The 27,879-nt window shown below is 39.0% G+C and overlaps 3 protein-coding genes and 1 long non-coding RNA gene across 4 annotated transcripts; 2 read left to right on the top strand and 2 right to left on the bottom strand.

Annotated features, from left to right (window-relative positions):
• Positions 1-3,548: 3,548 nt before the first annotated feature.
• Positions 3,549-5,465, top strand: LOC306963587 (uncharacterized protein; the record flags this gene model as incomplete). The annotated part of the gene is made up of 6 exons (XM_079557163.1): positions 3,549-3,591; positions 3,687-3,776; positions 4,079-4,405; positions 4,556-4,666; positions 4,748-4,809; positions 5,298-5,465. The coding sequence occupies 6 exons, from the start codon at positions 3,549-3,551 to the stop codon at positions 5,400-5,402; spliced, it is 738 nt and encodes a 245-aa protein (XP_079413289.1). The 3' UTR covers positions 5,403-5,465.
• Positions 5,466-12,494: 7,029 nt separating this feature from the next.
• Positions 12,495-12,931, bottom strand: LOC306963159. Its single transcript, XR_013792891.1, has 3 exons — positions 12,818-12,931; positions 12,688-12,737; positions 12,495-12,606 (listed from the first exon to the last, which is right to left on the bottom strand). It is a non-coding gene; the product is annotated as an uncharacterized lncRNA (long non-coding RNA).
• Positions 12,932-15,590: 2,659 nt separating this feature from the next.
• LOC306963586 (uncharacterized protein) lies at positions 15,591-17,023 on the bottom strand (the record flags this gene model as incomplete). Its single annotated transcript, XM_079557162.1, has 5 exons — positions 16,957-17,023; positions 16,536-16,868; positions 16,111-16,470; positions 15,773-15,825; positions 15,591-15,713 (listed from the first exon to the last, which is right to left on the bottom strand). Exons 1-5 carry the CDS (start codon positions 17,000-17,002, stop codon positions 15,591-15,593), a joined length of 915 nt encoding a protein of 304 aa, XP_079413288.1. The 5' UTR covers positions 17,003-17,023.
• Positions 17,024-21,126: 4,103 nt separating this feature from the next.
• On the top strand, positions 21,127-27,879 carry LOC306963585 (uncharacterized protein; the record flags this gene model as incomplete). The annotated part of the gene is made up of 6 exons (XM_079557161.1): positions 21,127-21,448; positions 21,594-21,716; positions 21,794-21,855; positions 21,979-22,115; positions 27,146-27,345; positions 27,779-27,879. Exons 1-6 carry the CDS (start codon positions 21,310-21,312, stop codon positions 27,877-27,879), a joined length of 762 nt encoding a protein of 253 aa, XP_079413287.1. The 5' UTR covers positions 21,127-21,309.

Here is a 27,879-nt window from a genome sequence, read left to right as displayed (position 1 = left end):
TGGAAAACATGGAGCTACAAATTGCTGCAAGTTGATTGGATAAGAGACGACGCACTCAGATAATTCACTACACAATCAATAATGGGAAATATTTTACCTCATTTAAGTTCTTGCTTGTTGTTGTTCATTTAAGAGAGGGCCAGTTTCATAAAGGCGACTTCACAAGAACAATCTGCATTTTGAATTTGGTTCCATTGAACCTCACACTGTTCATGTCTTTTAATGGTGAGTTTTTAGGAAATGGCAAGTGTTTATTTAAACCATGCATTTCATACACACGGCAACTCAATGTGCCGTACAATACACCTGTAATAGTTTCCTGTTTACAGCAGCTCAAGCAACTTCTACTTCACTGACACACAAGGATTCACTGATGATTTTCTCATGACAAAGCCATTTTGACTAAAAAGCACCAACACCAATCTGTCATTTATTATGTAAAGTTTCATTATGTCGCCTTAACCATTCTCTAAGACCTGCTTTTTTGTTTTTGTCTTTGAAGCTACTTTCTCCAAACCCTCCTAAGCTGAAAACCTCATATGTCGTGGCCTTTTTATCTTCACAGATCAGACTATCAAAAAAACTGGTACCATATGTGGAAGCGTTTTGAGTTTTTACCTTTTTTTGTAACGTAAGCACAAAAATGTTTTGCTTCTTTGGTAATTATAGCCTTTATTATTTTCTTCTACTTTTTGATTTATATGTGTTCACACTGACTGACAAACTATGCTACATTTGGGCAGGTGCTCTCGTCTTCACCTCAAATCAAACCATTTGAGTTGAAGAGACGACAAAAAGAGAGTTTAATGTATCTATCGCTGTTTAGTAAGAAATAAAATCCATGTGTAAACTTCAATAATATATAATACACTTAATGCATGTTGACATTGTGTAGTTGAAGCTCCGCCATTGCCCTGTGCAAGACAATAGTCTCCGATCAACTTTGTACATGTTTGATGGAAAGTTGTGGTTTGTGTTTCGTATCAAGGTGTGACACTGTAAAACTCTTTGCAAATACACTGCACTCCCATCATGCATTTGAAGCACCTCTACAACAGAATGCAATGACATGTATCTAATGAATGCAAACTTAAAAAACGCCGTAAGTGTGGAGTTTACGCCCATTGCGTGTCTATTCTGAGCGGCTGGTTCGGTTTGGAGTTTGGTCAGTCGGTAAAAGCCTCTCCTCTCTGTGAAGCTGATCTCTGTGGTTTGGTTTCTCTACGCAGTTCGAGGTCGGCTGGTGGAAAACTTAGTCTCAACACTTGTTCAGAGTGATGCAGCCACGCTCAGACCACCACAGCCCGTCCTGTGTGGGGGGTGAACTGGCAGTTTAGTGTGAAGACTACTGTGGTACTTCAGTGTTTAGCCCTGATACTGTAAAGCTGGAGAACCCTTTTTTCCAAACACAAAATGATTCAAATTCGACAAACGAGTGAAAAATGTTGATCTCATTGAGCTCCTCAGTTGCATTGACCTTCGACCTCTTAAAGAAACAGACTCAGGTGGAAGACTTGTTGATAGATTGTATAAAATTACAATATTATTATTGCTTCAACATTTATGGACTTTCATTTCTCTGTAGATGCAATAATGTACTGAAGCACTGAACAAAATATGTACAGATAAAATCAGATATGGGATGGTCCTTCTTGATGCAAATATTGAGAGCAGGAAACAGTGTGTCTTGTTTCAGACCAATTTCCGGTGGTGTGTTTTCAGCTTCTAAAAATAACTCCACTCAGGTGCTTTTTATCTGAACAGTTGTGGTCAGGACGCTCAGTGCCTTTTTTAATCTTCACTTCAGTCCAAAAGCAGCAGCCAATCCCAGTGTCTTTATTTTCATGTGATATTATGTATTATTTGATGTTTACGTTTTTATGTCTGTATTATTGATTTTATAATTAATTTATTATTATTTGTAACCATAAAACTCACACGTCTTCTGACAGATGTTGCTTGTTTTTACACCGTATATTTACAGGCTGCTCGTGAGTTCTTCTTCTTCAAATCAGAAAGTTTCTTGATTGATTCTTGATTTTGATTTAGTTCATTAAAGGAAACAGTTTGGTTTTCACCACATCTAAAACAGGCCTTTTTACTTACTGAAATGTAATAAACTGCACATCTTTAGACGGTTTCTGAGGGTCACACCAGACAGTTGTTTGCAGACGCTCATATGATGATCTCCAGTTTAGTTTTAGAAACAAGTTGAGATGTAAAGATGAAACAATACATTTAAAAAACTTTATTTTGAAAAGTATATGTAAATGATGTCTTGTGTAGCCACAGCTGACAAACTATATTTTGATAAAAGATAATTTTGGTTCCTATGTGACTCTGAACCTTCCCAGAGGTCAGAGGTCAGCCTGTGCTCAGCTGAGGTCTGGGACTCTGGCTCTGGAGACGGGTCGATTCCACTCGGTCCCAGAGGAGGAGCCGACATGCTGTTTGTGTCAGTTTAATGATATGAAAATGAATTGGATTTTGTGTTTTATTGTCCTTTGTATCCTGATCTGAGGAGCCAGTTATTCTGTAAACAAAAGCAGCTGTACATTTGTTTGAATTGAGGAAAGGCTTAAGTATAAGCCATTTTGTTAAGCGCTTGGCTCCATCATTATACTAATATAACAACCTATACCTTATTCTGATGCCTGCCTATTGTTCACCTTTAGCAGCAAGACATCAGATAAGAAAATAAACAAAACAAACCAAAGCATGTAAGTCACAGCTGACACATGTATGATGCAAAAGGAGGAGTCTCTAAGAACTCCATCATAAAGACTTTGAAAGACTTTGACCAATAACCCTCAACAGAGCTGTTGTCGTTGCTCCTCTGCTCTGAGGAAACTTATAAAGTACACTAAGTTGTGAATGAATTAAAAAAAATTGAAAACAATATTGTTTTAGGCCATGAAATTTCCCTGTCTCAGATCAGAGAAAGTCACTTAATATTGGAGCTTTACGTGAGTCAAGCTGCTGAAACTCTGGTTCAAATCAAATCTTTATCTCTTCATTTAATATTTAAATAAATGTCTCCACATTTAATTCATCCAGTTGTATCTTATATTTTAAACACATTGTTTTATTTTTAAAAAAAAAGTTCATTTATTACAATTTAAACAAAATAGAGACATTTTCTGTCAATGTTGTAATTTATACCCATCTGCTCGTTGCACAGTTCAGTACTTTACAGCTGATGCCAAATATTTGTGCACAGACACAAAGAATGTTATTGCTAAATGTGGATGATCTTATTTCTAAATAAGATGGTAATTACCTTCCATCCATAAGATCTTTTTAAATGTGACACATCAGGTTTATTCTGACTTACAGTCTCTACTTGTTCAGCAGAAATTTCTGACAGTCGATGTTTTACGTCTAAAAGAGAAAACAGATTAAATTCTAAAGTAGAAACGCGCTTATTAATGTTGGGGGAGTAAAATGTGGGTTTCAGCCAATCACGAGAATTTCCGCTTTTCAAGTCTCACTTTAAGACGAGGAAACGTCAAATGCACATTTGAGCTGCAGGAGCCTCAGACGAGACCATGATAGGACCACTCACTGCCTTCATCTTTGTGAGCACTTTGTGTAAGTACAGACACTGTTATAATGAACAACATAAACCACTGTGTAATACCATATGTATGATGTTTATTCTGTGTGTTATTTATTCTTTATTTCAGCTCAAAGTGTAGAAGACCAAATACCTGTGAATGTGGCTCAACCTGGAGACGATGTCATGATAAAATGCTCAGGCTCTAATGAAATGAATAGTAAGGTTTATTGGTATCGGCAAAGTCCTGGACAAGCAATGCAGTTTATTGTTGCACTATATTTTCAAAAGGTTATGAAGGAGTCACTCAAAGACAAACGTTATAACTTCACAGATAATATGCATGTTATGAACATCAGAAATGTCAGAAAGGACGATGAAGCAATCTACTATTGTTTTAAACTATATGGATCTGACATTGACAGTTTTAACAGTATCTTCTTGGTAGTAAATGGTAAGCCATTGAAAAATACATTTTAAAGTTCATTGGACACATTTTATGCTTATTTTTGTCTAATGCAGATAGAAGAACATCACAGAACTGTGTTCATGATGTGAGACAAAGTCCATCCTCAGCTTCAGTGGCGTCGGGAGGCTCAGTGTCTCTTCAGTGCTCACTTCAGTCCAAAGACGACACAAAAGTCCAGTGTCCACAGCATCACAAAGTGCTCTGGTTCAGAGCTGGATCTGAGGAGCTCAACACTGGAGTCATGTACAACTTTACAAACAACAGTTGTGTTTACACTTTGTCTAAAACTATAGGACAGTCCTCTGACACTGGGACGTACTACTGCGCTGTGGACACATGTGGACACGTACTGTTTGGAGATGGAACAAGAGTGGAGATGGGTCAGTCATGTTTGTCTCAAAAGTCGTTTTTAAGTTTCTGCTGATCTTTCAATATTTTAACGTGCCGTCATTGTTTAACCGGTTGAATAAACTGATGTTTTCTAAATACTTTACCCTATATTCCTAATTTATTTTCTGAACAACCCCCAGGGCAGGATCTGGACCCAGTGACTGTGGCTCTGTCCGTCCTGTTGTCCTGCTGTGTGCTGGTGATCATCGTCCTCTGTGTGTGTTTGAAGAGAGTATATGCACAAGACAGTGGTGAGTTTTCATTAACATTGTTTAACAAAAATGTAACGTATTTACGTGTTTGTGCTTTTTAACATGTTTTATTTTATGTAGATGCTTCTGATTATATTAACTGTCCTCGTGACAATACACCAAGAAGTCTGTCCCAAACTACGGTAAGAAAACCCTCACCCTGTGTGATTCAGGTGATAGAATTTAAACCACACATGGATTATTGGATATTTTTTTAATGGGTCCCATTTGTGAACCATGAAGAAGCTCAACAAACCCCCAAAATATGGCCACAGTAAAAAAAACAAAAAAAACAACACACAAGTACTGCAGGCGGAGTTTGACATACAGTAAGAGGGAAACATTCTTTTAGCCCAAAATGATGCAGTAGAAGTGCTGTAGTCATTTGTAGTCTGAAGTCAAATCCGCCTGATGTATGAAGTTTGCATTGTTTTATGTTGTGTATGGTCGATACAAATAGTCAATATGTGACGAAAAGGGGTTTACCTTTGTCATCACATATTGACTGCAAAGGAGATTTTCCTGTTTGTGAGCAAATAATGTTATCATGACTGCAAGAAAGTTGGTTTAAGTGTAAAGTAAAGTAGGAAGTGTATTATGAAAATAATCCGATTTTCTTTCCACAACAAAGATTATGACAAAAAAGGAGGACTGTGAAACTGCACTGTTGCGGACGACTGAAGCGGCAGAGACAGAGTCAGTCTACACTTATGTCACCTTTGTTTATGTGGAGTAGAATCAAACCTGTTGAAACAATTCTACTGGACAGAACGTCTGACATGATGAAATGTGTATATTTGTATCGTTATCACAAATAATGTTGTAACAAAAAGTCATAAAATAATAAAGTAGATGTGCCATTTGTGAATTGTGCTTGTTATACATGTAACATTGTAATGCTTTTCATGTAATGTTTTTTTTTTTTGTATAATAAAAACATGAATTACAACCTGCATGACCACTTTGACACTGAACCTCCAGACCACAGTTTCAATAAAAACAATAGAGTGAAATACATTTTCATAAGTTATCAGATATGGGTGTGAAAAGGTCTGCTGTCTTTTATGCTCTGAACATGGACTTAATGCAGCCAATAGGAGGAAATGGGCCCATGGTATAGACCACAGAGCCACACTCCTCGGCTCAGCTTACGGAGGGTTAACATCGGTGACAAGCAAACTCCATGCAAGAACATAGACGGTTTCCTCTCCTAATGTGTCTGAGAGCGCTTCGGAAACTTCTGTGACCAGCTCTAATCCAGCAAACAACAACATTTAGTCACGTTTGAAGTCATGTTTCTCATCATGTTCGAGGGCAAAACTATACCATCATCGCACATTAGTGAAAGAAATGTTTGCATTCTTGAATCACAGGCCCAATACCATTTTTCAGCTGGTCTTACACTTTTGATCAGGGCGGTATGAGTCAATTCAAGAATGTTTTGGAGCGTCCACACTGATAATGGGAAAAGGCGTAAAATATGACCTTTTACATCAAGAAATCATTTCTTCAGAGAAAAAAAAACATGACATATGATTTTAGTTTATGATAGTTTTTGATATATATATATATATAAATACATATTTTTGTGAACAGTGAATCGTCTGTCCGAGCGATCATCATTAAACCCCATACCATATACCATTCGCTATATTTTATTATTTTTTTCTACAAAGATTCTGCTTTAGTCCATATAAATCACGGATCAGAAGAAATGCTTTACAGCAGTTTATTTCAGATTGCTTGTAATATAATGATGATAATTATTAAGACATACTACTGGATATGACATTATGACGTAGCTGACCCTTCAGCCAATCAAAGCGCAGGCTCACCTGCCCAAACGCCCTCGAGCTGATTCACGTGTTTTCATTGGATGGAGCGAGTGCTCGTCAAATCTAGTTCAAAAACCCGCGAGCCAAACACAGCTGTCATGTTTTATATTTTTTATCCTTAAATGACGAAACTGCGGAGAAATTAACCACATCCGTTTCATCACGGACATTTGGCAGCACGTTCTCCAGAGGAACTCTGAAAGAGACGCAGGACTTTGTGGAGAACAGCAGCGGAGCCGAGGCCCGACTTTGCCGGGATGACGAGAAGAATTTACCCGAATCATATGCACTGGAACCCGGTGCGGATCCGAGGCTCGCAGCGGTCACCGGACAACCGGACGTACAGATGACACGGAGTCTGAGACACGATGACGTTTGAGGACAGAGATGGAAGTGACAGGAGAGCTTATGGAGTTGGCAGTGACGCATATGGAGGAGAAGAAGGACTCACGAAGACATCAATGGTAAGTAATGCTTTGGTGTCACTGTTGTTGTGAGTATGTAGTAGGATGAATTAATTTATTTTGGTGGGGGGGAGATGACTTCCGCTAGTCCGAGCACTGACGCCGGGCTCAGACCTAGAGCGGCGGAAGAGAGGAGAGCGGCGAGATTCCATTCATTCCCTATGCTGCCTGGCGACCGGAAAGAAGCCTTCGGAAATCCACAGAAGAGCGGTGAGATACCTCCACGCGCTCCTGCACAAGGGGGGCTGGCGAAGGAAGTAGAGCGTTTTTTTCCCGCTTGGTCTGAGCCCGGCGTCACAAGACGTCCTCCGAGTGACGCCGGGCTCAGACCAAGCGGGAAAAAAACGCTTTCCGTCGCTCAGTTTGCTCTAGTTTCTTCGCCAGCCCCCCTTGTGCAGGAGCGCGTGGAGGTGGGTTTGAGACGCAGCTTTTGCGCATGAGCCAATTACGCACAGGTGTCTGTCAGATCTTGTTCTGTGGTTGGTGGCCGCAGCCGGAAATGGCTCTGTATTTGCATAGCGTTGAAATTTTTTTAACGCTAGTGTCCGCTCCGGCCGCCCGTATCTCGCCGCTCTCCTATGGATTTTCGGAGGCTTCTTTCCGGTCGCCAGGCAGCATAGGGAATGAATGGAAGCTCACCGCTCTCCTCTCTTCCGCCACTCTAGGTCTGAGCCCGGCGTCAATGCAGCGCGCGGACATCAAACAACCGAACGTAAGCGCGTTATTTCATTGTGTATATCGCCGATTAGGCAAGTAGGTTGTGTGGATTCCTAACTATAACATAAGTAACACGTATCTTTGCACATAGGAGCCGTTTAACCGGGTCCAAACTCGGAATGCCTCCAGCCATCTACACCTGATTGGTAATCACTCTAACAATGTGAGTCCCAGTTCTGGCAAGGGACAGTTGTTTGTTTATTTACATAGTACGTCTACTTAATTAGAATTGTCATCCATTTAGTGGTGTTCGTGGGCGATCAATAAACGCCACAAGGTCCGTGAAGGTCTACGTTTGAAAAAGGTATTCACATCCAGTGTTTATTATTTTATTTAGGCCCGCTGTGTCCTTCTATGAGAGACTTAACATGTAATTCCAGGTTATTGCCTGTCATTGTTTTATCCCAGATGAACTTGTTAGGTTGGGCCCCCACTTTTAAAATCAATTTAGCACTTTAAACGGGTTGTGCAATTGGTCAATTATACTATTAATTGAACAGCGGTACTGTTTTGGGCCGTTATATTTTTGTAATTTACATACCCTCAATGGGAGCGTGGGGGCGCTGTTTTAGTAGACGTCTTATATGGTCATAATTCAGGGATAAGACAAACGACCACTTGTGTCGTATGGATTTGGAGGACTTGTTGGATGCTCTGCCTCTGCTCTGCTCTGAAACCATTCATCATCCAGATGTTTTCAGATGTTGTCCAAATTTAGGTCAAAGTGTTGTTAGAAATCACCTATGAATGTTCAGACCTTTTGAGGTTTCTTTTGAAATACAAATTAGCATCTAAAAGTGTCGTCTGAGCTAAACGCTAACTCAAATTCAAAGTCAAATGTTTGCTTTTTGTGGGTGAAATTGAAATCTTTGGAACTAAGAAGTCACAAAATAAGACCACACATTTCAATCTGGCTCTGCGCATATTTAGATTTGGATTTATCTCATATTTATGTAGTAATTTACAGAAGAGTTTTCACTTCAGTCCAAAATCTACAGCTCGTAGATATAAAACCCATAGAACCTTTTTTATGTATTTACAGTTTACAAATGCGTCTCAAAATGGTTGTGCAGGTTTATTTTGGTTCATAAGAATCTATTTTAAAAGTCAGTTCCATCTATATTAAAAACACAGACATGATTTGTTCCAGTTACATTTTTTCACATCAGAATTCATATCCCATAGAATATTTATGCTCTAGTTTTCAGAATGACAGATTTACTTCACATAAACAAAAGAGACACAAGTGTAGACCGATTCTGTCTCTGCTGCTTGAAAGGCCCTGTGCAGCGCAGCTTCACAGTTGGCCTTTTTCATCACCACCTGTGTCAGAAAGAAGCACCGTTACTTTCAACTCACTTTATGTTTAGCTTTACCTTCTCACATGTCGTACCTGCAGCTTCTGTTTATCGCGGCCTTTGTTTGTTTTTTTGAGCTTCTTCATGGTCCAACAAATAGGGAAAGTAAAACCAATGAGACCAAAGATAGAACTCAGCAGAATAAGGGCAGTATTGGCTTTGTTCAAATCCCAAATCATTTTCTCTGTTGGATAAAATAAATAAATCATGGTAAATTCAACTGATAAAAGATATGTTTTTATTGTGACATTGATTATCTTATATTTAGGTCGGATAATCTGTTTAGACACTTTGTTATGAAGCTTTAACATTTAGCTTTTTCTGTTATTACCTTTAACCTTGACTCTGGTTTTGTTTTCAAAGAGGATCTGTCCACAGGCCGCCACAGCACAGCGGTACGTCCCGGTGTCAGAGCGGCTCAAGCTTTTGGAGAAAGTGTAGAGACATTTGTGAGGACCTTGGTCTTCTGTGCGTCTGTCACACTGACCTGAGCTGTTCCTCTGAGCGTAGACTAAACCAGGACTAGACTGATCCAGTCCAGATCTGAACCACAGAACCATGTGCTCCTTAAAACACTGAGCGTTCTCAGTCTGCACCCAGCACTGAAGGTCCACAGAGTCTCCTGAGTCCACTGCCCCAGAGAGATCTGGACTCTCCACACTCAGGGCTGAGTCTGGGGCTGAAGACAGTGTGAGAGAGATCACAGTGTGAATTACAGATTACAAATTACACAAGATGTCAGTCTTTTACCTTTGATTTTTAAAAATGTTGCATTAATAAAGATCATCCTCCTGGTTAGAGTTTGTACTTTCACACAATGGTAAAATCCAGTGTCATTCAGATTTGTTTCATTCAGACTCAGTGTGAAAGATCCAGGTTCTTGTTTTGTTTTAATGGAGGAGAGGGTCGGTCCATATGAAGTTGGATCATCAAATGTCGGTTTCCCTCCTAAGGATTCAGGCAAATGTCCAGGAAGAATTCTGATCCAGAATAAGAGCGCGTTGGCCTCAGAGGAATCACGAGGACATTTTAGAGTCACTGTTTGTCCCACATTAACAGACTTTTCCTCAAGAATGTTCTTTGCACCTCCTGAAAAATAGACAACAGACATTTATATAATAAACTCCAAACAATAAAAATATCCTATTTAAAAATATTCATAGATACTTACGTGCCAGTGTGAGAAATAGCGTCGTAAACAAAAAAAGGAACATCATTTTGACAAACTGGATGAAAAACGTCTTCTCTAAGCGCAGTACGAATCATCGGCTTATTATAAAGGTACGAGAGGGAGGAGCTCGTCAGAAACATCTGATTGGTCTCTGATACTTCGCTTCATATTTTCACAGTGGAAATAACGCTGCCAAAACGATTATGTTCTGAACCACCCGAATGTACATCTTTATCTTTTTATAACTAGATAAGGTTTCACAAAAGTGATCTGAGCTTTGCTCCTTCTGGTTTACTTTTGGTCCAGTCCTGGAAACGCTTTGGAAAACATGGAGCTACAAATCGCTGCAAGTTGATTGGATAAGAGACGACGCACTCAGATAATTCACTACACAATCAATAATGGGAAATGTTTTACCTCATTTAAGTTCTTGCTTGTTGTTGTTCATTCAAGAGAGGGCCAGTTTCATAAAGGCGACTTCACAAGAACAATCTGCATTTTGAATTTGGTTCCATTGAACCTCACACTGTTCATGTCATTTAATGGTGAGTTTTTAGGACATGGCAAGTGTTTATTTAAACCACGCATTTCATACAACTCAATGTGTCGTACAATAAACCTGTAATAGTTTCCTGTTAACAGCAGCTCAAGCAACTTCTACTTCACTGACACACAAGGATTCACATGACCACGCCCTGCAGTGGCTCAAATGTCTGTGTCATTTACTGCATTTTACAATGGGAGGAAGTTGAGCTGAATTTAGTTCAAGTTATCGTTGATGCAGCCCTCGAACGAGGTTACTCATGTGGCCCCTTGTAAAAAAAAAACGAATCCCCTGATGTTTATACTATATTATCTCTGTCGTTACTGGAGAATCCACATGAAACAAAAAGAAACCAACAAACTCTCTCAAAGTTCACTGTCTTCTCTGTCAGCATGTACAAACAAAAGTCTAATTATTTTTCTCAGAAACATGCCAAAACGTGGTTCACGTTTCCGATTGTGACGACGTCATGATCTCAGATGGAGGGCTGGGGCTAATACAGTTATATGGAAGACACAGAAATCTCCAAACAGAAACCTGTACCTGGTCATTATTATTATTATTACACATGTTTTTAAATATTGTATATAATAAAATACATTTTATTTGACCATTCTATCAAATCACTGGCACAATAATCTCCTACACAAATACCGCCTGAGTAGACCTAGTCTTTAGTTTAACACCAGATACTTTCACAATATCACAGCGAACACATTTCTGATGCTTCGCAAACATTTACATGTCTGTTTTGGAAAGCAGCAGGTCTACACATAAAACAAGTCTGGAAGCACATCTTTTAGTATTAATGTATTTTGTTGGTTTGATCTTGTTGATAGATAACCACTTGTTTCCTCTAACTAAGAAAAGATAAAGAACAAAGACAGAAAGCATGAATGTGTCTGAAGCCAGTGGTCTCTGATGCATCAGCTCACGCTGCACAGGCTCCTGCTGTGTGAAGGTGCTTTGTGGTTTATGTGTGAAAGTACTTCTAACTGCTCTGCTGGTTGGTGCTGTTCACCGACACAGAAACTAGTTGAGAGTAAACACAAAGCTCTACTGTCTTTATAATCCTTTTTTGTGTTAAATGTGTTTCTGCTTTAAATGAGCGCAGACTGAACAATATTTATTTGTTTTCTGCTTTTTTGTCGTGTCCTTTGCTCTTTGACGATTCCACAGACAGAAAGGCAATGTTTTGAATTGTTTATTGCTCTGGCAGCATTAGTCGCCCAATCCATTTTGCTTACAGATAACAGAAGACAGGAAGGAAAAGCAGTTCAGCCCCTTTTGCATTTAAGAGCTTCAAAGTTACAAGAGCCGCCTTTCACCACAGAGGGACATGTTGTTGTGGTTTTCACGGTCAAAGTTGGACGAACACACAAGTCGAGTCGCTTTAGAATTTCATACTTGTGTCGACGTGAATGCTCTCAACACCACAGATGCACCGGGGAACCGCTTGTGTGTTTACTGTATTTGTGTAAATCCATAAACATAATTCTGTTTAGGATAAGTTAAGGTTTGATCCACCAAAAAAAGATGCTTGTTCCTAAAATAATGCCTAATCAGCCAACAGGCAATAGATAAATAAGTCATGAAAGGATGATCAAAGCAACATTTATTGCAGAATTTTGCATCAAAGCATCATAAACTGATGACCTGAAATGACAGGAAATGACATGCTTTTTTTTTTACACAGTGTCTTTACAAATCATAATTTACAAGTTTGTTCTAATGTCTGACTCTAACATCAGAGTAAACCACATGCTCCTCTGCCTTCACCGTCCTGCTCTGGGACACCTTGGCTTTCTTCTTGTTAAACTTTGGAGCAGAATATGTCAGCTCTGCATCTCGCTGTGGTGAAAAAAAAAACATTTGAAATGGAAAAAATGTAATAATTAATTCATTATATGTTCATATATTCTTTATCCTTACCTGCGGGCTTGTACGTTCAGTTATTCTTATATTAGAGTCTTTTGCATTCTCTGCGATTGAAATAAAATTGTAATGTTATAATGCTTTATTCAGGCAATAGTTTCTTTAATAAGATATAACAATGTTTTACCAAAGAAGCAATGTCCACATTTCCTCTTAATGGAACAAATGAGGACAGTTAAAACAATCAGACTGATGGTCAGAAGGACACTGAGCAGGAGAATGACAGTCATCTGCCAAACGCACTTGTTCTCTTCTGCAATATGAATGGACAATAACTCAGAATGTCATTATTTAACGATATAATGAAACATAAGTTGTTATTACCTTTAACCTTGACTTTGGCTTTGTTTCCAAAGAGGATCTGTCCACAGGCCGCCACAGCACAGCGGTACGTCCCGGCATCAGAGCGGCTCAAGCTTTTGGAGAAAGTGTAGAGACATTTGTGAGGACCTTGGTCTTCTGTGCGTCTGTCACACTGACCTGAGCTGTTCCTCTGAGCGTAGACTAAACCAGGACTAGACTGATCCAGTCCAGATCTGAACCACAGAACCATGTGCTCCTTAAAACACTGAGCGTTCTCAGTCTGCACCCAGCACTGAAGGTCCACAGAGTCTCCTGAGTCCACTGCCCCAGAGAGATCTGGACTCTCCACACTCAGGGCTGAGTCTGGGGCTGAAGACAGTGTGAGAGAGATTACAGTGTGAATTTCAGATTACAAATTACACAAGATGTCAGTGTTTTACCTTTGATTTTTAAAAATGTTGCTTTAATAAAGATCATCCTCTTGGTTAGAGTTTGTACTTTCACACAATAGTAAAATCCAGTGTCATTCAGATTTGCTTCATTCAGACTCAGTGTGAAAGATCCAGGTTCTTGTTTTGTTTTAATGGAGGACAGGGTCGGTCCAAATGAAGTTGGATCATCATATGTCGGTTTCCCTCCTAAGGATTCAGGCAAATGTCCAGGAAGAAGTCTGATCCAGAATAAGACCGCGTTGGTCTCAGAGGAATCACGAGGACATTTTAGAGTCACTGTTTGTCCCACATTAACAGACTTTTCCTCAAGAATGTTCTTTGCACCTCCTGAAAAATAGACAACAGACATTTATATAATAAACTCCAAACAATAAAAATATCCTATTTAAAAATATTCATAGATACTTACGTGCCAGTGTGAGAAATAGCGTCGTAAACAAAAAAAGGAACATCATTTTGACAAACTGGATGAAAAACGTCTTCTCTAAGCGCAGTACGAATCATCGGCTTATTATAAAGGTACGAGAGGGAGGAGCTCGTCAGAAACATCTGATTGGTCTCTGATACTTCGCTTCATATTTTCACAGTGGAAATAACGCTGCCAAAACGATTATGTTCTGAACCACCCGAATGTACATCTTTATCTTTTTTAAACTAGATAAGGTTTCACAAAAGTGATCTGAGCTTTGCTTCTTCTGGTTTACTTTTGGTCCAGTCCTGGAAACGCTTTGGAAAACATGGAGCTACAAATCGCTGCAAGTTGATTGGATAAGAGACGACGCACTCAGATAATTCACTACACAATCATTAATGGGAAATGTTTTACCTCATTTAAGTTCTTGCTTGTTGTTGTTCATTCAAGAGAGAGCCAGTTTCATAAAGGCGACTTCACAAGAACAATCTGCATTTTGAATTTGGTTCCATTGAACCTCACACTGTTCATGTCATTTAATGGTGAGTTTTTAGGACATGGCAAGTGTTTATTTAAACCACGCATTTCATACACACGGCAACTCAATGTGCCGTATAATAAACCTGAAATAGTTTCCTGTTTACAGCAGCTCAAGCAACTTCTACTTCACTGACACACAAGGATTCACTGATGATTTTCTCATGACAAAGCCAAACAATGCTAACACCAAACTGTTGTTTATTAACTTTTATTGTGTCGCCTTAACCATTCTCTCAGGCCTGTTTTTTTGTTTTGTCTTTGAAGCTACCTGTTCCAAACCCTCCCGAGCTGAAAACCTCATGTGTCATGGCCTTTTTATCTTCACAGATCAGACTATCAAAAAAACTGGTACCTTATGTGGAAGTGTTTTGAGTTTTTATAAGCGATAAAATATAAATCCATGTGTAAACTTCAATAATGTCTTAGTACTTGTTGACATCGTGTAGTTGAAGCTCCGTCATTGCCCTGTGCAAGACAATAGTCTCCGATCAACTTTGTACATGTTTGATGGAAAGTTGTGGTTTGTGTTTCGTATCAAGGTGTGACACGGTAAAACTCTTTGCAAATACACTACACTCCCATCATGCATTTGAAGCACCTCTACAACAGAATGCAATGACATGTATCTAATGAATGCAAACTTAAAAAAACGCTGTAAGGGTGGAGTTTAAGCCCATTGCGTGTCTATTCTGAGCGGCTGGTTTGGTTTGGAGTTTGGTCAGTCGGTAAAAGACTCTCCTCTCTGTGAAGCTGATCTCTGTGGTTTGGTTTCTCGACGCAGTTCGAGGTCAGCTGGTGGAAAACTCAGTCTCAACACTTGTTCAGAGTGATGCAGCCACGCTCAGACCACCACAGCCCGTCCCGTGTGGGGGGTGAACTGACAGTTTAGTGTGAAGACTACTGTGGTACTGAACGGAAACAATGTAATTTAGCCCTGATACTGTAATAACTGTTGTTCTTATTGAGCTCCTCAGTTGCATTGACCTTCTACCTCTTAAAGAAACAGACTCAGGTGGAAGACTTGTCTGTCTCAAATCACTAACTCATTGATTGTATAAAATTACGATATTGCTATTGCTGCAACATTTATGGGCATTCATTACTCTAAAGACGCAGAATGTATTAAAGCAGTGCACAAAATATGTACTAATAAAAAACAGTTTATTTTTCCATTAGCACATTTCCTCATGACTTTAATGTCTGACTCTCACATCAGAGTAGACCACATGTTCTTCTGTCTTGACCGTTCTCCGCTGGGACTTGTCTGCTTTGTTCTTCTTGTACTTCGGGGCAGAATACATCGCCTCAGCATCGCCCTGTGAACGATGGTTTGTTACACTGTGTAATACTTCTTTTTTCATATATTGCATCTTACCAATTGTCTTGTGTGTTCATCTCTGATCGTTACATCGTTTTGATTTTGTCCTCCTGAAACAGACACGTTTAAGGTTTCCATTCAGAGCCAAAGTTTGAACATTTTGAAACTCACCATAGAAACAGACACAGCTCCTCTTGTTGATGTAACAAATGAGAATTATTATAACAAAAAGACTCATTGTTAAAGCAACACTCAGCACAGTAAGAACTGCCTTCTCTGAGAAGAACTTTCCCTCTTCTGTAATAGACAACATCATTTTGTAGCGATAAATGCTATGTATGTATTGGCATTCCTGGTGTCAATTTTACTTCTACGCAAATGTAAAAATGAATCACCTTTATCATTGGTTTTCATTATGACTTTGGGTTTGTTTCCAAAAAGGATCTGTCCACAGGCCGCCACAGCACAGCGGTACGTCCCGGCGTCAGAGCGGCTCAAGCTTTTGGAGAAAGTGTAGAAACATTTGTGAGGACCTTGGTCTCCTGCACGTCTGTCACACTGGCCTGAGCTGTTCCTCTGAGCGTAGACTAAACCAGGACTAGACTGATCCAGTCCAGATCTGAACCACAGAACCATGTGCTCCTTAAAACACTGAGCGTTCTCAGTCTGCACCCAGCACTGAAGGTCCACAGAGTCTCCTGAGTCCACTGCCCCAGAGAGATCTGGACTCTCCACACTCAGGGCTGAGTCTGGGGCTGTGGAGCAGAGCAACAATAACATGTAGTGATTTAAATGATGCATAGCATTAGAAATGTTTTACCTTTATTCTTTAGAAATGTTGCTGATATAAATTCCATCTCAAGTGGTTTCGCCTTCACACAATAGTAAAATCCCGTATCACTGGGTTTGGCATCATCTATGATCAGATCAAACGTTCCTTTGTCCTGTTTTGTTGTAAAGTGGGGAGTCGTGTTTACGCCTTTATAATCAAACGTGAACGTTGCTCCTAAAAATTCTGGGAGATTTCCAGAAAGAAATCTGATCCAATGCAGTGTTGTTTGCTCCGTCACTTTGTAATGACGAGGACACTTGAGAATAATCCTTTCTCCAACATGATAGATTTTAGTTTCAAATTCAGGAATGCCCGCACATCCTGCAAAATAAACAACATTAATAAAAGCACTGAAACATTGCAATGTAAAAAGTAAAGCTTTATAATTGTTTTAATATACAGTACTTACGGGCGACATGGAAAAGTACAAGTGCGATATATAGTGGAGGCCACATTTTCCTGATCTTCTCAAATGCTTTCTGCTGATGCAAGTGTATAATAACATATTGTTTCTGGTTTATTATAACGAGTTCAAAGGGAGGAGCTCTGCCGGATTGGTCTGTACTTCTTCGTTTCACATAGCCACAATGGAAATATGTCGCCGAAAGTCTATGCGCCACCTGCATTGTTTAACTGAGGGAGGGCAGCACAGACAGGGTTAAACAGTGATAAGGCTCAAGATTCACTTGCTGCACTTATATTTATATTTTTAATTCACTCATTTCCACCATATAAAATGTGATATAGTCATTTATCAAACCCTGTCCCCAGACAAAAGTGTGCATGGAACAAACTAAAATACAAATCTAATGCAAATTTAAGTGCATCATAAATGTTGATTATTATTTATTTCCAGTTAATATTGATTCATGATTCCTTGAACATTATTATTATTAGTAATGGTTTCCTTCTCACTTGTATTTACAGATAAGTACTTACAACTTCAACGGGACTGTATGTGTGTCTCAACGTCTTCAACTCTTGAGGAATAAAGGCAAAACATGTAAAACCTGTAAGGATTAAATTTAAACAATAAATTCCACTGTCCTGTTTAGTCATGGTGCCTCAAATGGGACTGAGCACCTATGGTATGGTATACCACGTATGGTAGTTCAATCTTGTTATCTATGTGTTTATTTTTCTGTAAAAATTTTGTATCATGTGATAAAGTAAATAGCAAGTAAATAGCAAATAACTTAACTAAATTAGATAAATTACTTACTCTCTCTCTCTCTCTCTCTCTCTCTCTCTCTCTCTCTCTCTCTCACTCTCTCTCTCTCTCTCTCTCTCTCTGTGAAGCACGTGAGGGAAGGGCTGTGTTCATGGGGCCCTCTCAGGGAGTATGCAATGGCCAATTGTGCACCTTGTCACAGCTGCTGCAGGGACTGTTGGCCCTCTGGGGGCCCATGCTGGCTTGGGGGCCCCAGGCAGCTGCCTGCCTTGCCTAATGGCAAACTACGTCTCTGCCACTACCAACAACAACAACAAAAACACCACCACCAACAACCCATACTATGCCTGCCAAAAATTTGAACAAATCTAGACTATGATTTTCTGCAGTGTTAATTTTGACAACATATTTTAATATACTTTTAGTCTTAGTCTTTTGACGAAAATGTAATTCGATTTTAGTCTAGTTTTAGTCAAAAAAAAAAAGCTTAAATTTTAGCCTAGTTTTAGTCGACTAAAATTGAAAGTAAATTTAGTCGACTAAATATAAGACTTATTTAGTCGACTTTGCATTGATAATATTCATCATAATCATATTTAATCTTGTTCCTCTGCTTCATGGAGCTTCTCCACATGAACAAAGCTCAGAGCTGATCCTTTGGCAGAGAATTTACATGATCTGAGGCTCTTTCAGACGTCAATAGAAGTTTGGATGATTTTAGTCTCTCCCTTTCATTTTTATTCAGTCTCATTTTAGTCGACTAAAATATCTGGACATTTTAGTCATAGTTTTAGTCTCATGAACAACTTTTAACTTAGTTTTAGTCCAATTTTAGTCGTCAAAAATAACACTTTGACTAAAATTAAGACTAAATATTTTAGTCGACGAAATTAACACTGGTCTGATGATGATGTGTGTGCGTGTGTGTGTGTGTGTGTGTGCGTGTGCGTGTGTGCGTGTGTGTGTGTCATTCAAGGCATTCTCATTTTGGAGGTGGGACTTCTTCTACATCGTGTGAAGGTGGTGTCAGTGGTGTTAAGATTTATAAAGTATTTTTAACTTTGCCTTTGACTGAGGAACAGGACCAGAAGAAGTGTGTCTACAGTCTGACCACAACTCTGCAGGACTTAAATGACACCGGGACGTACTACTGCGCTGTGGCCACATGTGGAGAGATCCTGTTTGCAAACGGAACAAGAGTAAGTCCAACACAAATCATAATCAATCAAATGTTCAAATTTTAGGCGACATTTATGATGAGTTACAATATTATTATTTCCTTAGTCATTTGTGACTAAAATGTAGGTACAAAATGTATAGAAGGTGTAAATGAAAATCATAATTCAGAATGTGTGCATTTGCTACTATTTTTAATTAAAGTTAATTGAATTATATTATTTAAATGATTCAAAAACAAATTATGTCTCATGAGCCATTATTTAAAGGTTGCTATATCTCCAAATATGTTTTTCTTTACCACCACCTCCTAAATTGGATATGTGTTTGTGGAAAACTAATTGGTGCTGTGAGACATAATTCACTGCATCCTGTTTCTTACTGTAGTACAAATATTTTATGATATTTTTGAAAATTACATGTTTTTAAAATGACATTTGTGTGACTGTAGTCAGTTTGAACATGTTTAATTGAAATGCCTCATCTCTTTCCCCAGGTCCTGAAACGCCCCTTGTAGTTGTTGTGCTGGCGGTTCTCCTGGCTCTCTGTCTCTTTGTCATTGCTGTCCTCATATGGTCCAGAAAGGAGACGCTGTGAGGCTGAAGCTTGTTTACTGTTTCTGTCCGTACACCAAAGTCATGGTGTAAATATCTCCGTAATAAAGCAAAAATAATAAAGAAGTTTGACATGTATTGCTGTAAGTGCATTATTTCTTCTGCCAACTTTTCAATGTATTTCTGCCCCACTGCTCTGCTGCCATCTTTTGGTAGAGAGAGTACACAGACCATCAGAATAGATCTAGAAAGGTCTCTCAACTTCATCTGGAACTGCCTTCACTGCTGCCTTGACCTGTGACAATAATGTGGCAGCTGGTGACTCTGCGATATAATGCACACAACAATCTATTTAGTTATTTGGATAGTTTAATATTTGACTTAGGCCAACACAAAACTCAACAACATTATGCTGTTCAAATCATTATATTTTCTTGTGAATTACAACTTCTAATTTGATCCCGAAGGTTTTAATTATACGTTTTTAACTCATTCACTGCTGAATATTGTCGGCTCAACTGGCAAAGCCTTCAAAGTGATCTGAGATTTTTAATGTGGGGTTTTTACAAGCTGAGCCATAATGATCAAAATTATAACAAAAAAAGGCTATACATATCTCACTTTGCGTGTAATGAGTCTATCATATATGAGTTTCACAGTTTACATAGAATTACAGAAATGAATGCACTTTTTAACGATATTCTAATTTTCTGAGTTTCACCTGTAGCCTACAAGGACCGTTTTTGCCCTTCAAGTTCCCTCCCTCACATCTGTTTCTCGAGGTTTACAAAATGTTGCACTGAATCAAAGCCTAGAAAAACCAAGCTCGTTCTTTCTTGTTCTGTTTTTATTTCTATGGTTGAGCTGGCTGGCTGTTCTCACGTTGAAAACATTCAATCATGATAAAGCTATATTGGGCAGAGAGAGGGGAAGCGGGTAGATACGAGCCCCAAATGTAGGGAGTTGGAACGTTTTTTAATCAATTCTAAAGTAAACACATGTTGATTACTTTAGGGGGTGTAAAATGTGTGTTTCAGCCAATCAGTGTAATTTCCGCTTTTCAAGGCTCACTTTAAGACGGGCTCGCTTTTAAGGAGACTTCAAATGCACATTTGAGCTGCAGGAGCCTCCGATGAGACCATGATAGGACCACTCACTGCCTTCATCTTTGTGAGCACTTTGTGTAAGTACAGACACTGTTATACTGAACAACATAAACCACTGTGTAATACCACATGTATGATGTTTATTCTGTGTGTTTTTTGCTCTATATTTCAGCTCCAAGTGTAGAAGACCAAATACCTGTGACTGTGGTTCAACCTGGAGACGATGTCATGATAAAATGCTCAGTCTCTAATGATATGCGTAAGGTTTATTGGTATCGGCAAAGTCCTGGACATACAATGCAGTTTGTTGCATCACTATATCATCAACAAGTTCTTAAGGATTCACTCAAAGACAAACGTTATAACTTCACAGTAATAGAAAATATGCATGTTATGAACATCACAAATGTCAGAAAGGAGGATGAAGCAATCTACTATTGTTATAAACTATATGGATCTGACATTGACTGTTTGAACAGTACTTTCTTGGTAGTAAATGGTAAGCCATCTGAAAATACATTTTAAAGTTCATTAGACAGATTTTATGCTTATTTTTGTCTAATGCAGATAGAAGAACATCACAGAACTGTGTTCATGATGTGAGACAAAGTCCATCCTCAGCTTCAGTGGCGTCGGGAGGCTCAGTGTCTCTTCAGTGCTCACTTCAGTCCAAAGACGACACAAAAGTCCAGTGTCCACAGCATCACAAAGTGCTCTGGTTCAGAGCTGGATCTGAGGAGCTCAACACTGGAGTCATGTACAACTTTACAAACAACAGTTGTGTTTACAGTTTGTCTAAAACTATAGGACAGTCCTCTGACACTGGGACGTACTACTGCGCTGTGGACACATGTGGACACGTACTGTTTGGAGATGGAACAAGAGTGGAGATGGGTCAGTCATGCTTGGCTCGAAAGTCGTTTTTAAGTTTCTGCTGATCTTTCAATATTTTAACGTGCCGTCATTGCTTAACAGCCAGTTGGATAAACTGATGCTTTCTAAATACTTGACCCTCACCACAGTATCTAAATATTTTCAGACCAACCCCCAGGGCAGGATCTGGACCCAGTGACTGTGGCTCTGTCCGTCCTGTTGTCCTGCTGTGTGCTGGTGATCATCGTCCTCTGTTTAAAGAGAGGGAGAGTCTGTGCTCACTGCAGAGGTCAGCTTTCATCGCCACTGTCACTAAAATGTCATGTTTTGACCTTTATACTATAATACATGATTTATTTTATGTAGATGATCCTAATACCATCATTAGACCTTCTAACATTACACCAAACTGTCCGTCTCAATCTACGGTAAGTAAACTATTGAGTAATGTGTGTGATGCAGTGTTAGTATAAGACATAAAGATCACTCACACTGGGAATTACTGCAAATGGCCGAGTTTGGAAATGACATGAACACATTTACATTGTCAGGGCGGTGGAGCTGCAGACGTCAACTACGCAGCAGTGAATTTCTCATCCCGAAAAGTGAAGCCAAGGAGTAAAACCAGACGAGAGCAGGAGTGTGTGTACTCCACTGTCAGAGCCGAACATCTCAGCTCAACAATGCTGTAAATAGTTCCTTTTTTTAGTTTAAATCAGTCTTTTGCTTTCTTGTATGTAAAATGAATCAAGCATGTTATTAGACGCCAATGTTCTGCATGGAACTACACAAAAGATATTGCCTTTTTTTTAACTGAAATTTCTTGATCAAGTGCAAAATGTATAGTTTAACACTGTCTCAATGTAAATTAAATGATGTATTTAAAACTGTAAAGAGAAAAAGGTTGTGGAGGTTTATTTCATGTTTTTGTTTGGCATAACAAACGGTAGCGAGGGGCCTTTTACTTACTAAGTGTTAACAGTGAATTGGCTAGTTCCCCAATGCAGACCCTTCAATTGTTGTTACAACGCTACCCTCGATTTGTGGGTAAAGGGAACCCAAGAATGAACTAATACCCACACATTTAAATCACACTGGTTTGATAGGGACAGAGACGTAAAGTTATACAAATCTATTGTTTTATTTAGTTATTAAATTAGTATTGTTTGCTCAAATTCACGTGAATGAAAGCACAGGTTTGAAATATTTTCCTTACGTTGACCCCCCATGTATCAACCAGTGATAGTCTCAAGAGTCCAGCTGCAGCAGAACAAAGTGTTGCCCTTACAGAGCACCATGTCTATAGAAGTTAACAGTCTCTCAACTCCTGGCAGTAGCATCCTACTGCATTCGCCAAGAGTTGCTTGACTCCATTACTTCTTCTCTGCAGGCCTGACTACTACCCACCAGGGTCGTGTTGTGATATTCACTGTCCATTGAAGATGTTGACAGTGAGGGGTTTCCTCGGAGGAGTCACAGAAAGAGGAGGCCCATCCGACAAGAGCCTGTCAGTCGCAAACAAAGCATTAATAAACTAAACAACATACGGGGGAAAAGACTTTCAGACACAGAGTTGTTTGCGTGTGGCATGCCACTATAACGTGCGCATAAACATGCCTCGACCACACCAGAGACACAACGGCCCGACACAAGGTGCCACAGCCAGGAAGCTAAAAACAGATACAAACCTTTCAAACCTTAAATGATAGTCCAAGATTGGCCCAGATATTAAATTTCTTTGACCTGGGTGATGTTTTGCCTATTGTCAGATGCAGTTCTTCCGGTGGATGTGATCTGGAAGCAAAACAAACTGACACTGTCTTGCTCATATTTAGGGTTAGTCCTGAGTTTTGAGACCATAGTGAAGGTCACTCACTTAAACAACCTTTAACCTTGACACAGTTTGGACTAGACCTGAGTCTGGGGGTGAAGACAGTGTGAGATAGTTTATGTTGAAAATTACCCTTGATTTTTTTTTTTATGTTTCACTATTAAAAATCATCATCTTGGTTATACTTTGCATTTTCACACAATAGTAAAACTCCAGAGTCATTTAGATTTGCTTTAATCAGAGGGTCGGTCCATATGAAGTTGAATCATCAAATGACGGTGTCCCTCCTTAGAATTCAGGCTAATTTCTAGAATGAAGTCTCCAGAATAAGAGCGTGTTGGTTTCAGAGGAATCACAAGGACATTATAGAGTCAATGCTTGTCCCACATCAAGTCTTTTCCTCAAGAATGTCCTTTTCACCTCCTGAAAAATAGACAACAGGCATTTACATTGGGAGTAAAAAGTGAGTACACCATTTGGAAATTCTTACATTTCTGCCTAAATTGGTAATAAAATTGTTTCTCCTGCAAGGTGACCATGGGTGTTTTGAAATGTTTTTGAAAAGTGCCGACAAATAAAATGTATTATTATTATTATTGTTATTTAAACGTGGTCTGATTATTAAAATCACAAGAATGAGCAAACAGTGTAACATTTATATTTTATCATATTTTTATTGGCCATAACATAATTTATGTAAACATTCACAGGAGAGCGTGGAATAAGTGAGTACACCCCCTGAATCTCGCTGAACAAGTTTTGTAAAGAGGAATGGTTCAATATCCCTCCTGTCATTGTGCACGTCTAACCTGCAACAACAGGAAACAACTGGATGAAGTTATTGCTGCCAAAAAACAGCTCTTTAACACAGTGGTTCACTTACTTATTCCACGCTGTTGCGAATGTCTCAGGTTTTTCTGTAAAATATATTGATAAACTTTAAATTCATTTTTCCATTGATGATAGCACGTCCTTACACATTTCTGATACTTAGCAAACTTTTCTATGTCTGTTTTGGAAGGCAGCAAGTCTACTCCTAAAACAAGTCTGGATGCACACCTTTTAGTATTTATTTTAGTATTTAGTATACAATATATTTTGCTATATTATATATATGATTTTGTTGATAGATAATCACTTGTTTCCTCTAACTGAAAAAGAAAGAATAAAGAAAGCATGAATGTGTGTCTGAAGCCTGTGGTCTCTCTGATGCATCAGCTCAGCTTGCACAGGCTACTGCTGTGTGAAGGACGGATGCTTTGTGGTTTGTGTGTGAAAGTACTTCGAACTGCTCTGCAGGTTGGTGCCTGTGAACTGACATTTTCCAACACAGAAACTAGTTTAGAGTAAACACAAAGCTCTATGACGATTCAACAGACAGAAAGGCAATGTTTTGAAGTGTTTATTGGACACTCCGAATGGTCACTCGCCTTTTGCGCCACATAACACGCAAAATCTACTCAAAATACAGATGGTGAAGAGCCATAGACCCTGTCCAATCTCCACCTGTGCACCTTCTGAGAGACGACGAAGGGCATCCAAGCTGCTTGCAAAGATCAGTGTGCCCACTTCACACCCACATTAGATCTGAACCACGAAATGTGCTCCGTAAAACACTGAGCGTTCTCAGTCTGCACCCAGCACTGAAGGTCCACAGAGTCTCTTGAGTCCACTGCCCCAGAGAGATCTGGACTCTCCACACTCAGGGCTGAGTCTGGGGCTGTGGAGCAGAGCAACAATAACATGTAGTGATTTAAAGTATGTATCACATTAGAAATGTTTTACCTTTACCTTTATTCTTTAGAAATGCTGCTGATACAAATTCCGTCTAAAGTCGTTTCGCCTTCGTCGTGGGTCGAAATTCACTCCCCCACGGCGGGTCGCGGGCCACATATATTGTAAAGAACTGTGGCCTAATAACAACAGCTCACGCTTATTGCGTTTCATCAGCTGTGTCACATGTTTCTCAAAGTGCTACTGTCATGTTGGAGGTGGTGTGAAGAAAAGAAAAACTCAAAATACAGGACTGCAACAAAACTGGTTATGTTTAATGAAGGAGGAAAACCATCCAGAGATAACCAAAAACCAGGGCTGACGAAGACAATGATAAGACAAAGGACAAGGGAAACACAGGGGCACAGGTGAAACACATCAGGGCGGGGCAGGCAGGCAACGAGGGAAGTAAAACAGAAAATCACAAAAGACCAAAAAGACATGTCAAAATAGTTTTAACTGATTCAATTTCAACAACTTTCCTTAAAAAACTAAATGTAATAACGTAACTAGCAAATAATTATTTATCTTAAATTCGATATTTAAAATTGAATAGTTTTTAATTATTTGTTATGTGTAACAAATAAACATGTCCAAACCCAACAACAACAGCAACCAAAAGTTTCAAAATGTTTTTAAATATCACAAATATATTACAATGATGTGTTATGGAAAGTTGATTCAAATCGAAGTGTGAATAGAAAGTGTGTGTTGGTCATGCTATATTTCAATCAAAAGTCCATTTTGATCAATCTGTTTTTTTTAATAGGTGATTGAGTTGTGTATTCTAGTGGATAAACCATAGTTTATTATTTCTGAAACTTTAGCTATTTCTGCCTGATCAAGTTGCATTTTCTTTGCTGATGTATTGAAATACTCTCAATATTCTGTTTACTTACATTTTTGTTAATTCTGTATAATTGTGTAATACTGTAGGCTATTAAAACGTTCATCTTTTTGTCCAAATTAAAGGTTTACTGATATGTACGGTTTGGGGGAAAAGATAACAATGATATAATTTGTTTCATTAAGAAAGCATTAACTGGTGGAATCCAGTCTTTAGTTTAAAGCAGAGCTGTCCAAACTTCTTCTCATTGAGGGCCACAGATCGGTGTTCAATGTCGTGAAAGCGTGTTTAGCAGAGTTGTAAGCCCTTGTCTGACATCTGTATTTAGGCTTGGAACCAAACAACCAGCTCTTTCTCACTGTAAAAAGTTAGTTTTTTAGGTCATATTTTTGTAGATTAAGAAACTTGTGGCAAAAAAGTACCATCTCTGGCGATGTGCTCCAATTCAGAAACCTGAGGGCCATCCACAATTGGTCAGAGGGCCGCATTTGCCCGCCCCCCATGTCTCTTCAGGGGCTTCATATTCTCAGGCTTCCGTATTCTCTAACCGTCTGAAGGTGGTGAAGTGCATTTTTCAGCCATGATCGGACTTTTTCTCTTTGTTGATTTTATTGGCATTTGTAAGTGTAATGTCTGGTGTAAAGATTTATAAAGTATATTTAACTTTGCATTTGACTAACTGTTGATTTATCATTTTTCCAGCCGTCAGTCAGCTCAAAGGACATGAACAGATTCCTTTGACTATGGTCAAACCTGGAGATAACTTCACTATGATCTGTTCAGTCAATAGGACTGAAGCCGGACTGATTTACTGGTACAAAATGAGTTCTGAACCAGTTATCAAAACCATTGCCGAGGGTTCCTATGAAAAGACATTGCTGCTTCAAAAAGACAATCACAGATTCAGTATAACAAAAGTGGAAAAAAATCTTTATTCTTTCAATATATTTAATGTCACCAAAGAAGATGAAGCTTCTTATTTTTGCCAAGCTGGATCATCGTACAAAATGACTTTCTACAACGCTACTTTTTTGTTAGTTGGTAAGGTTTTTCCTGTCTCTTTTTAAGTATTCTAATGCTGTCTTTTTCTCTCTGTTACTGTCAGATTTATTGATTTTGATTTTACAGGGAACAGCTCTTTCCATGTGAATCAAATCTCTTCAGTTTCTGCTCCGCTGGGAGGTTCGGTGCAGCTCGAGTGTTCTCTTCTGTCCAAAAGCGACTCCTCAGTCCCGTGTCCTTCTAAACGCAGTGTTCACTGGTTCAGATCTGGATCAGGGAAATCTCCAGCCAGCACCATCTACACTTTTAAAGACCAGACTGAGAAACAGGACCAAAGGAAGTGTGTTTACAGACTGACCACAACTCTGCAGGACTTAAATGACACCGGGACGTACTACTGCGCTGTGGCCACATGTGGAGAGATCCTGTTTGGAAACGGAACAAGAGTGGAGATAATCAACCCCGGTAAGTCTAACACAAATCATTATCAATCAAATCTTTGACTGTTATTTGTTTGAAGTGGCATTTATGATTAGTTACATTATTATTATTTCCCAAGTCATACGTGAATAAAAAGGCATACATGAAAATGAAAACCATAATTCAGAATGTGCGCATTTCCTACTGTGGTTTTTAATGAATGTTATTTAAATTACATTATTTATCAAAAAGAAATTATGTCTCATGTGCCATAATTTAAAGGTTTCTATATTTGCAAATATACCTGCATATATTTTGTGTCATTTCTGTCACTGCATCCTGTTCATTACTGTATTATAAGTATTTTACATTTGATGATATTTTGGAAAATTATTGACTTATATTTTCAAAAATGACATTTGTGTGACTGTAGTCAGTTTGAACATGTTTAATTGAAAAGCCTCATCTCTTTCCCCAGGTCCTGAGACGCCCCTTGTAGTTGTTGTGCTGGCGGTTCTCCTGGCTCTCTGTCTCTTTGTCATTGCTGTCCTCATATGGTCCAGAAAGGAGACGCTGTGA

Source organism: Gobius niger (genome assembly GCF_951799975.1).
Source record: "Gobius niger genome assembly, chromosome: 5".
In the NCBI taxonomy this organism is placed as follows: domain Eukaryota; kingdom Metazoa; phylum Chordata; class Actinopteri; order Gobiiformes; family Gobiidae; genus Gobius; species Gobius niger.
The sequence above is the reverse complement of the archived record's forward strand: the minus strand, read 5'-3'. Positions and strand labels throughout refer to the sequence as shown.